Source organism: Lissotriton helveticus, chromosome 7 (assembly GCF_964261635.1).
Source record: "Lissotriton helveticus chromosome 7, aLisHel1.1, whole genome shotgun sequence".
Lineage (NCBI taxonomy): Eukaryota > Metazoa > Chordata > Amphibia > Caudata > Salamandridae > Lissotriton > Lissotriton helveticus.
In genome coordinates, this window is record NC_136068.1 from 1842103054 (window position 1) to 1842115313 (window position 12260).

At 43.6% G+C, this 12260-nt stretch overlaps 1 protein-coding gene across 2 annotated transcripts in view; it reads right to left on the bottom strand.

The window, feature by feature from the left end:
- LOC144767757 (killer cell lectin-like receptor subfamily F member 2) overlaps positions 1 to 12260 on the bottom strand; it is a 368343-nt gene that overhangs the window by 198310 nt on the left and 157773 nt on the right. For both annotated transcript variants that reach the window (XM_078651144.1, XM_078651143.1), the window contains exon 3: positions 9966 to 10046. In XM_078651144.1, the coding sequence (XP_078507270.1) occupies positions 9966 to 10046 (81 nt within the window). The remainder of the gene's footprint in view (positions 1 to 9965; positions 10047 to 12260) is intronic.

The following is a 12260-nucleotide window of genomic DNA, read 5'->3' on the forward strand; positions in this document are numbered from 1 at the left end:
GGGTGAGTGAGGGTGAGGGGTTGAGGGTGAGTGAGGGTGAGGGTGAGGGTGAGTGAGGGTGAGGGTGAGTGAGGGTGAGGGGGTGAGTGAGGGTGAGGGGTTGAGGGTGAGTGAGGGTGAGGGGTTGAGGGTGAGTGAGGGTGAGGGTGAGGGTGAGTGAGGGTGAGTGAGGGTGAGGGTGAGGGGTTGAGGGTGAGTGAGGGTGAGTGAGAGTGAGGGTGAGTGAGGGGTTGAGGGTGAGGGGTTGAGGGTGAGTGAGGGTGAGGGGTTGAGGGTGAGTGAGGGTGAGGGTGAGTGAGGGTGAGGGGTTGAGCGTGAGTGAGGGTGAGGGTGAGTGAGGGTGAGGGTTTGAGGGTGAGTGAGGGTGAGGGTGAGTGAGGGTGAGTGAGGGTGAGGGTGAGTGAGGGTGAGGTTGAGTGAGGATGAGTGAGGATGAGTGAGGGTGAGGGTGAGTGAGGGTGGGTGAGGGTGAGTGAGGGTGAGGGTGAGTGAGGGTGAGGGGTTGAGGGTGAGTGAGGGTGAGGGGTTGAGGGTGAGTGAGGGTGAGGGTGAGTGAGGGTGAGGGTGAGTGAGGGTGAGGGTGAATGAGGGTGAGTGAGGGTGAGGGTGAGGGGTTGAGGGTGAGTGAGGGTGAGGGTGAGTGAGGGTGAGGGTGAGTGAGGGTGAGTGAGGGTGAGGGGTTGAGGGTGAGTGAGGGTGAGGGTGAGTGAGGGTGAGGGTGAGGGGTTGAGGGTGAGTGAGGGTGAGGGTGAGTGAAGGTGAGGGTGAGGGTGAGCGAGGGTGAGGGTGAGTGAGGGTGAGGGTGAGTGAGGGTGAGTGTGAGGGGAGATGTATATGGGCATATAACGAGAAAGCGAAAGTGAAAGAACAGGTGATGTGGAGGACTCAGAGGTAATCAGAACGGAGCCGAACGCAGAGGAGATGGCTTCGAGCTCCAGAGTGATGGTGAGGGTGAGGGTGAGTGAGGGTGAGTGAGGGTGAGGGGTTGAGGGTGAGTGAGGGTGAGGGGTTGAGGGTGAGTGAGGGTGAGGGTGAGTGAGGGTGAGGGGGAATGAGGGTGAGTGAGGGTGAGGGGTTGAGGGTGAGTGAGGGTGAGGATGAGTGAGGGTGAGTGAGGGTGAGTGAGGGTGAGGGGTTGAGGGTGAGTGAGGGTGAGGGTGAGTGAGGGTGAGGGTGAGGGGTTGAGGGTGAGTGAGGGTGAGGGTGAGGGTGAGTGAAGGTGAGGGTGAGGGTGAGCGAGGGTGAGGGTGAGTGAGGGTGAGGGTGAGTGAGGGTGAGTGTGAGGGGAGATGTATATGGGCATATAACGAGAAAGCGAAAGTGAAAGAACAGGTGATGTGGAGGACTCAGAGGTAATCAGAACGGAGCCGAACGCAGAGGAGATGGCTTCGAGCACCAGTACAGGTAGAGAGAGGAATGACAAGGACACAAGGGCAGCTTGGGAAGGACTTCTGCTGATTACCTTCAAGTACCGTCTTCCACTGCCAAGTAAACTGCTCTCAGGACAGAAAGGGCAGAGGGGGAGCATGAAACAGAAGACAGGTATAGTGACTAAGCAAAGGGCAGGGCGACAAACAAGAATAATGATCATACGGATAGGGGTTCAAAGGCGGCAAGGATAAGGCTCATGAAATTACGCGTTGGCAATTTGGATAAATACATTAAATGATTACGTTAAACAGAGTAGGCTATAGCCAGAGAGAGGAGGCATGCAAGGAAAGAAGTTAAGGCAAGAGGGAATCCAGGCCAGACTCTCCTGCTCTGGATTCATAATAGAGTGTGAAGAGGGTTATTAGATGACGTGCAATATTAGGATGTAAAACTGTTAACAAAAAAGAACCTTTAGAAATAAACATTTTTACGCAATAAAGTGCTATAGTAGTTTGATGCACTAAAATCACACTAACGCTGCTATGATTGGTTCCTGGCAGTGCTCTTTGCAACCAGACTGGAGATGCATATGAAGCGGTACTGATTCTCACAAGAATGAAAACTGGTCTAATGAACAGACTATATGTTTACAGACTCATCTATGAAACAGCAACTTTGTTACCCACAAAAACATAACTAAAACAGACAATAGGTCCAGGTCATTGTTGAGATTGCACACAACAACTTAAGACACCGAAGGGGAGACACACGGCGGGCAGGGGAGGGGGCGGAGCGGGGAGAGCGGCATGAGGGTGTGAAGCAGCCGGGGCCTTTGAAGTGAAGCTAAGCTTCACTTCAAAGGTGTGGGAGGAGTGTGGCTTTGGGAACAGATGGCGATTTGATGATGTGCACGCGCATTTTAGGTCAATGCGCTTGCGCATTGACCTAAAAGCGCACGGGCACAGCACCAAATCGCCACAGTTAGTTAAACTTTGTTTAAAGCCCTATAGTCTCGCTTCGCTCAATGCGCATGCGCATTGATAGGTCACGAGACCTAAAAAAGCATGTGTTATAAAATTGTGTTTGCAGTTTGGTTGACATAAGGATGGTTTGGGATAAATCATAGGCATGATTGAATTCTTCCATAGTCATTGTTAATTTTCCCTGCCACTTCTGTAATGCCTTCTCGAGATTGTTCGGAAGAAGGGATACCAAGTGAGAATACATCTCACCAATCGTAAAAAAAAAAAATTTATTAACGTTTCTGCTGTCGGTATTTTGTTAAACGAGGTATTTTCTCTAATTCTTTGTGTTAAAAAATCTCTAAATTGTAGATATTTAAAAAAGTCCCTCCATTCCAAATGATATGTTTCCCTCAAGGTTTCAAACGAGTGTAGCCCTGCATTTACGAAAAGACATCCAAAGTGTGTAATTCCAGTCGTGGTCCATCTCTTAATGCAGGCTCCACTAAAGATTTCAGGTAGAGCCGGATTATTGCTTAGTGGAGAATAAAGTGAGAGCCGTCCGATGCCCAATAATTTCCTCACAGCTTTCCATGCTTCAAACCCTCCGAGTAAGGTCTTTATACGGACCTTTTTGTGATAGCTATCAAAGAGAAATCGCCACAGATACCCCCTGCTCCCATTACCTAATACCAGCTGATGGATTGATGGTAGGTCTTCCCCTGAGACTATCTCATTATTATCTAATAAAAAAAGAGTTCATGATTATATGAGAGCATACAAGCCCAATAGTATAATTTGAGGTTAGGGAGGGCTAGGCCTCCTTTTTCTCTAGGAAGAGTCAAGAGCTTATAGGCTCTACGAGGTTGTGAATAGGACCAAATAAAACTAGAGAAAGTACGCTCCATCAGTTTGAACCAATATTCAGAGATTTCCAAATTGATTGCTCTGAACATATAAAGCAGTTTAGGGAAGTATACCATTTTTAAGGCGTTCACACGGCATATCAAAGATAAGTGTAGGTTATTTAAACGATGAAGATCTTTCTGCAATTTACCTAGCAGAGGGCTCAAATTTAATGCGACCAATTTATCGAGTTTGGAGGAGATACATACCCCTAAGTAGGTCGCCTTTATTATCACTCGAGGATCTATCATGATGCATTTATCATTTAAGACTACTTGGGTTTTACTTTGATTGAGCTAGATTTGATTGATTGATTACCAAAGTTTTTGGCCTCGGTTTCAATTATAGGTAGGGCTAATACTGGATCTGATGTTATTATGGCTATGTCATCGGCATATGCAAGAGTTTTTGTCATATAGCCTTGGGTCCGAATAGGGATAATACCGGCATTAGATTCCAAACTGCGAATAAAGGGATCAATGTAGATGGCAAACAGTAATGGAGAGCATGGGCATCCCTGTCGAGTTCCCCTTGATATTGTTAATTCTTTAGATAGATTGCCATTTATCATCACTACTGCTTTAGGGCTGGTATATAGTTTTTTTACTGCCTGAATGAATCCTTGTTTAAATCCCAGGTGACCCATTGTCAGCCACAGAAATGACCAGGAGACCCGATCAAAGGCTTTTTCAGCGTCTAAAAGAATAAGCACCATTGGGTCTCCTGTCACCTCTGTGTTGTCAAAGAGGGTGATCACTCTATGAATATGATCTGTGGTTCCTCTTCCAGGTATAAACCCGTGCTGGGAGTGTGAGACAAGTTTGTGGATTAGTGGTGCCATACGATTCGCTATTAATTTGGAATATATTTTTGAATCCACATTAATTAAAGTGATAGGGCAATAAGAGCCCATCTCATTAGGAGGTTTATCTTTCTTCAGGAATACTACTATTTTCGCTTTTCACCATGACCTTGGTGGTAATCCCCCATTAAATATGTGCACACATAATTCCAGGAGAGTCCCTTTGATTTGCTCTAAGAAAGTGATATAGAACTCTAGGGGGATCGAGTCTAAGCCAGTTGCTTCTCCTCTAGGCAAAGCTTTCACTGTCTCTAGAATTTCTTCCAGGACTGGTATCTTCTCTAGATCATCTCTATCTTCTTCGGAGAGTCTGCTGGGTATTCCTTGATTTAAGTATTCTCTTATACTGTCTATATCGGCACCTCCTTGCTCTTTGTATAAAGTGCTATAGAAGTGCCAGAATGCCTCTCTGATTTTGTTACTTTCTGAGATTAAGCCGTCCACTGGATCTGATATTTCATGTATGAAGTTCTGAGATGTTTCTTGCCTCATACGTATGGCGAGTTGATGACCAACTGATTCGCTTACTTCATAGATTTTCTCGCTATGTGCAGTGGCTTTTTTAACTGCCTTGGTAATAAATGTATTCATAATAGCAGCCTTATCAATTGCTACTTGATATTGAATTTTAGTGAGCTCTTCTACGGTTAAAGAATTATGGGTTGCCCTGATGAGTTCTTCTTCAGAACCCTGTAGTTTTTCCGAAAACAGTTTATATTGGTCTCTGGACAATTTTTTAACCCTTATTGAGTATTGTGTAGTTTCCCCTCGGATTCCGGCTTTTAAAGCATCCCACACTATCTCTATAGAGGTACTCCCGATATTATTTTCTAAAAAGTTGGGTATCCATGCTCGCATATGATTACAATAATCTTCCTCAAGGAGCAGGGATTTCTCGAAGGTCCAATATCTTGGCTTCTGGCCCATTTGTGTTAGCTCTAGGGTGCATACTAGAGGATCGTGATCGGATAATACTCGAGGCAGTTTTTCTATTTGTGTGGAAGAGCTTAATAACTGTGAAATAAGAAAATAGTCAAGCCTAGCATGCACCTGGTGTGGATTTGAGAAAAAGGTGTAGCCAGGATCCTGAGGGTTAGAGTTCCGCCACCCATCCAGAAGTCCGTGCATATGACATAGATTTTTTAGGGCCTGGAACACTTTAGGTTTCCTCCCATGATACACCCAGTTATCATTTGATGACCAGTCTGGGGGTAAGTAAATATTGAAGTCCCCACAGATAAGAACTGGTAATGGCCAATGTGCTAATTCGCTAGATACCTCATTTATCAGGGTGGGATCATCACAATTGCTTCCATAAATTGAGCAGATGGTAACTAGCTGCGTTTGATCAAGCTGGCATTCTGTAATTGCCCACCTCCCGAATTTGTCTGCTTTGCATCGATTAAAACTAAATCCACCGCCTCTAGCTAAGATTGCCACCCCTCTGACACGAGCTCCCTGGGTAGTAGCACAGACTAATTTGTACCCTAAAGTTTTTAAAAGATGTAATTGGGAGCCTTCAATATACGTCTCCTGCAAACATACTATGTTGGGGCCTGTAGTTTGTAGACCCACCGCAACTGCTTGTCTCTTCTTAATGTCATTTAGGCCGCAGATGTTAAGTGACATGATCTTCAATACCCCCATTTGTTTATTCTACTTATCTCGAAAAGATACTCTCCCATTAAAAGACTGTTAGCTATATCTTCATAGTTTTCCTTTTCCCTGTAGTTTTTAAAATTCCTGTCTGACCTGTCCCCCGAACCCCCTCCCCACCCGGAGATCCCTCTGCCCTGCCCTCCCTTCCAATACCCCCTCTTTCCCTCCCCCCACCCACCACCATCTATGAAGGTTACCTGACCCTGTCTGGACCAGGGGTGTGACATCCGTGAAGGCGGCCCCTGCGGGCTGGGCTAGTTTAATAGTGTGTGTTATATACCTATCTAATCCTAATGAGCCGGAGCCCGGATAATATGAAAAAAAATGTCAAACTTAATTTTGTAGACTAAATATGTTTCCCTGCCTGCTTATACATTCTACTAGTTCACAGTGCTTCTACATAATGTAATTCCTAAACAATACATAATGGAGTAGTTAATTCAGCTTAACTCCCCCCCTACAGTTTGCATTATTTCCCTGAGTTTCATAGCCCAGTCCCTGAGATCTCTCGTAGATAGTTCTCCGCCTGCACTTCGCTGTTAAAAAATTTTGTTGTTCCCTTGAATATGATTTTCAAGCGTGCAGGATTTTGCAAAAATACTTTTGCTCCAATTTTTCCAAAAGGTTCAAATAGCTGGCGCATTTTCCATCTTCGCTCAACTGTGGAGTGAGCGATATCCGGTCTGGCAAAAAATTTGAATCCCTTATATTCTCCTTGAGTAGTCGGTCTGGCAAGGTCATAGATTGCTTCACGGAGAAGGAAATTGCCGAAGTAAACCAACATTGCCCTGGGATATTGATTTTGTTTGTTAGAATGTTTTGATGGCATTAGGGGAAAACGATGAGCCCGTTGTATCTCCCTTTCCATATCCCAGGCCTCCAATTCCGGAAACGATGTTTTAAGAATGTTGATCATAGCACCTCTAGCGTTGTTTCCCTCACAGTTTTCTGGGATTCCCAGGAATCTTAAATTGTTTCTTCAGGATCGGTTTTCATGATCTTCCACTTTGGCCATGAGATCCTTTATTACTCCATCTTGTTCCTTTTCGTTTTTTTGGAGTTTGACGATATCTGTTTCAAGATTCTCAGTGCGGGTTTCCATCATGACCATCCTTTCAGACATCTCAGAACAAACGTTACCCACTTTTTTCACTGCACCTTGCAATTTTTCAATAGCCATGCGATTTCTATGGCTGTCTTTCTTCACATCCTCATGAAAGTTTTTTATTGAGCTTAGCACCTCGCTTAATGAGGGCTCATTTGTTCTTTGTCGTGACGTTTCACCCGGTGATTTAATCATTAGGCTTTTTCGAGTAAAATTAGGTCTACTTTTTGCATAATCTGTATGGTTACAGATCTGTGGTCTCTTCGTTCGTCATATTTTCCCCTTTTTTATGTTTCATCCTTTTTTTTCCCCCGCTCCTTTTCTTCCTGAAATTAGTTTTGCTGGGTGATCTTGAGTCATTGGAGCCCGAAATCTCCAGGGGTACAGAACCAGTTTGCGCACTGGGATTAGATTCATTTGAGTCGCTTGATTCACTTAGGTCACTTGAGATAGACATCCCTGTTTCATATATTTCTGATTCTGATTCGGAGTCTTCGTCAGAAAGTGAGTGAGTAGCTGCATATGATTCTTTCCCAGCTGGGGGCGTTTGGGTGTTAAAAGAGGGGTGTAGATGCTCAAGTTTCTGCTTCATCTCTTTTTGATCAGAATGCTCTCTCTGGTTAGATATCGCTGTATCCTCTTTTATGGATGACATTGTCTCGTTGCTCTTTATTTTTGGGTCAGGTTTCAGACTTCCTTCACCTGACCTCGTAGTATTGCTTCCTTCAATATTGGTTTCAGCTAAGACCATATTTTGAGCATCCTTGCGGTTTTCATTCAGCTCTTTAGAGTTCTTGCTTTGCAGTTGACTCTGTACTTTTTCATTTGTTGATGCATCGCTCAGACTATCCTTCGGACATTCCTTTGGGCGAGGGCTAAATATATTAGAAATTCTTGGTTGGGAAGTAGTCGATAGACCGGTATTCTTAGCAGCAGCTTTTAAATTTTTGATGGTCTGTAGCCTCTGTGCTTTTTTGACCATTAACTCCAATTTGGCGTTTTCCTCAATTTCCTCTGTATCTCCCTTTTTATCCTTCTTTTTGCCAGCCGCTTTTTCTTTTTCTTTTCTCTTTCTCTATCTCCTTGCGCTTTTCCTTTTCCCTTTCTTTCTCCAGTTTTTTTCTGTATTTTTATCTTTATCTTTAGCTTTTCTTCTCTCTTGGGGTTCATTTCTTGCCGTGTCTTTTTCCTTTGCTCTAGCCCCTCTAGTTTCAGGGCCCTTATGCCTGTTATCTATGTGCAGCGTAGGTGCTTCCTCAGATGTCTCCTCGATCTCGGCGTTTTCAGGGGTTTGATTTTCTAGGTTTATCGCATCCTTTGAGCACACCGAGTCTGCTCGGATCGATGTACCCCCTTGTAGAATTGCGCTTTCTTCATCTCCCTTTTCATGCTCTTTTTCTTTTTCTTTGTGAGTCAGTTTATTTAAAGCTGCTGTTTGTGTTTTTTGGCCTTTTTGTTTTTTTTTGGACTTTCTGATCCGCTTGCAAATGGGGAAATTTAAAGTGCAGAAAAATAGTCTGCAAAAACCCCCCACTTTTCTGCACTTTAAATTTTCACCAAATTAATTGGATGTATTCTTCATTTATAATAATGGTACTGTATAGGGAAAATTAAACTGCAGAGATTGTATATATGGATTCCATAAAACGTATCATTTTAATTTTCGCTTATTTCCAACTATCACATATACAAACACCAAGCATCTGCTCCCAGTGGCCTATAGACATTGTGCCATATTTATAACTGAATAACGCATGTGTTTAAAATGGGAGAAAGTTTAGGTGAATAAACATGCTTCATAAAACATTAAGAAGTTTGTTACTTAATTGAAAGTGGAGAAAGGCATTAATACTAATTGTTTCATAGAAAGGTTTTCTTCACTTTTCAAATTTCTCCCATTTGAAAAAAATTGCTATTTTTCAGTCATAAAAATGGCACAGTACCTACTGGCCACTGGGAGAAGAAGGCCTGCTGCTTGTAAATGTGACACATTGAAATAGGAGACAATTAAAATGAGTGGTTAAGCATTAAGGTAACTTTTTATTTCAATTTGTTACCATTTAAAAGGATTCAAAAATATCCTTTTGTTCTTTGGCTCCAATATTGAGTTGACAGGGACTTTTATTTAAGTGTTAAATACTTCAGTGTATCAGTGATTCACCTCTGTGCCCTGGATCATAAATCTGACTCCAGCATTGCTCATTACCAGCCTCTGCTATTTGCAACCTGATTATAATAATGTAAACACAGCTTTCCTTTAGGATTAAAGAAAAAGGTGACCCTGTGCTTATTTAACAACTAACTCAAGGCTGCTAGCTACTCTGAAGGTGTCTGGGAGCTACTGGCAGCTCATGATCAACTGGTCGGAGAAACCTCCTCCAAATATTAGTAAAACTGCCCCCTAGTCTGTAATGAATTGCAGTAGTTGCAGTACAAGATTGCAATGCAGCACCCATTGATATGAAAAGCATAGGATTCTGGGATTTGAAGATGAAAGGGGTGCAGTGGCAGTCAACACACCACTGTACCAGGCAAAACCTTTAGAAAGGCTTTAGACATCTGTATCTGCAGCACGGGGCGATCATACAAGCCTTGAAAAAGTAACAGTGCATCATAACTTTCCCTCTCTCTTGGGGACAGAAACAGGAAGAAAGAGAGAAAGTATTTCTGTCTTTGATGTCCTAAACAGCCTCTTATTCTCAGGTGGTTAGCCAGTAAAGACAGTCAGCCCCAAGGGAATGTAGGCTTCGGTCGCCAGTAAGTTCAGTGTCCGTCTAGGGGAGCTCCAGCCCCCTGGGAGGAATGTCCTGGATTGCTCTGATGATGCTAGGAGGATAGATCATAGTAGGAAACAATCAGGGTAGGCTATTTTGTTTAATAGTTTTTCCTTGGTGTAACCTACTCTGGCTTCTACCAGACAGAGCCACAGGATGCTCTCCTATATGCTCTACCTGGGGGGTGCCCCCTTAGTAGCAAGGTCATTCTGAGGACCCTACTGGACCACTTGTGACCATATAATCCTAAACTGTAAAGGGGAAAATATGCTTTTGTGAACATGAAGCAACATAAACCATTGTTGAAAGGATCATTTTGAAGTTACCTGATTTATTGGTGTCATCACATGTATCTCTCTGTTTCAGACTCATCCTCAGGTCCCGGTTCTCCTGCTGCAACTTGAAATCTGAAGCAAGAGAGGAGCCAGAAGTTAAAGAAACCATTAGAGTGAAATGCAAATGTGAAGGAATGGGAGAGAGAGGAAGTGGTCAATCTCTCAATGGTACTTCTATACACCTCAAAAAAACTGACTATCACGGTCCTTGTAACAGACATGCCTCCAGTTCCATCTCTGTTTATTCTACGAAGAATGAATTATTCCGCTGTTTCCTTTCATTTAAAAACCATCAATGCAGTCTTTGGAATATAATCGTTTGCTAATCCAAACTGAGAATTTGTACAATATTAGAACATGTAGGTTACTCTCGGTTAGTTTGGATTGCATTGGCTCTATGGTTTTAGTGACCCTAAAAATAAAGAGTAAAAGTGGGGGAGGAGGTAGAGCGTGTGATCTGGAGGGAGTGAAGTAGGGCACCTGCAGTGAGAGCGATTTTCTCTTTAGACTTTGCTGGTCTCAGTTGACCCCCTCTTTATGGTCATTTGTATCACTGTATGGACCCCATGAAATAAGGTTACCAGATGGCTCCATGTCAGCAAATAGTCAGTGCTCCACTCGTGAGGTTTACTTTAACAACGGAATGACTCCTGGGAGTTGTAGTCCTGATGCACTTCAGTTGATTCGATTACACTACACATCTGAAAACAAATATTTGTTAAACAAAGCCTAGCACAGGATCATTGTACCCTCAGTGACTTAGAGCCTTCGGCTAACCTTACCCATAAAGCATTTTGGTTTCAAATGCCACACAGTTCATTCCTTCTAGCAGTCCTAATACATTTTGCTGCCGGGCTTAGGGTGTAGTTCTCCATCACTAAATGTGACACTACAGTGACACGGCTGAGTAGACATCTGTCCTAGGCCTACTTTAATGTGCAGACAACCATTGGTGGAATGTTTCTGTACAGTGGGATTGTAGTGCATTGTCACCTGTACCCTTTTGATGCTGTTGAAAAATAGGCAAAGGTAAAGGGCATAAGATGCTGTGGTGCTTCTTTCCCTACCAAAGGGCCTTGATAAGACTAGTTCATGAAGCACAGATGTTCTGCATCTGACAAAGCAGCCTTTTAATCCAAATTAGAGGCAGGCTGGTTGGCTTGACAGGAGGAGACACCTATCAAGAGTAGGTTTAACATTCAAATATCAATTGCTAAATATTTGTTATTGAACAAGGTAGGCATGTTACTCCATTTGAGGAAGATTTCACTCATCCACTTCTGCGCTTTCACTAACGGTGTGCAAGTTAATTGGATTGAGTAAGGACATATTGATCAAGTCTTTCCACAAGTGCAAAGTCATGCAAAGTAACGCAAAGCTCTATCCACTGACATTGGTAGGCAAGGTCTTGTAACAAAAACACCTCCTAAATACCTGTATTATTAGGGAGAAATGTTTTCATTACTTCTAACATTTCATTCATTGCTTGTCATCTGCACTGTCTAGCATCCATCCAATGTAGGCAGTCTGTTGGCGCATCGGTGATTGAGCACAGAGCAGCAGATAACCATATCTTAGTAGATATTGCTCAACAATGCTCTCTCCCCCTAGAGTATTGCAGCATAGCTGTTCAATAGGGCCATTCTTAGGGGGATTTCCCTAAAATATTTTGCTTTTAATCGTCCTTGTTGGACTTGGCCCTCTTGGCAGGGTCATCCCTGAACTTTTTGCCTTCCTCCAATACTCTCTCTGACCTGTTTTTGTTGGTTTAATGACTCTGGGCACTTTACCACTGCTGACCAGTGCTAAAGTGCATATGCTCTCCCTATGTAAAATGTAACTGTGATTGATTTCCATGACTGGTTCATTGGATTTACTGTCAGCCCCCAGTAAAGTGCACCAGGAGTGCCAGGGCTTGTAAATGCCAATACTGCTAGTGGGCATGCAGCGCTGGTTGCGCCACCCACAGAAGCAGCCTTTTAAAATGTGTCTAGGGTCTGCCATTGCAGAACCTGCGTGCAGTCTGGTACTGTCATGCTGGCTGGGCAAGTGCACACACTTGCCAGCCCCAAACCTTCCCTTAACTTCATATTAGTCACCCCTATGGTAGGCCCAAGGGCAGGGTGCATTGTAAGTGTAAGGTAGGACATGCTCTGATGAGTGTGGCATGTCCTAATAGTGAATTACAGCCAAATTCATTTTTCACTATTGTAAGGCTACCTGTTCCCTTTAGGCCAGATGGGCTGCTGGAATTATTACACTCTATAATCCCAGCAGGCTCAGGGA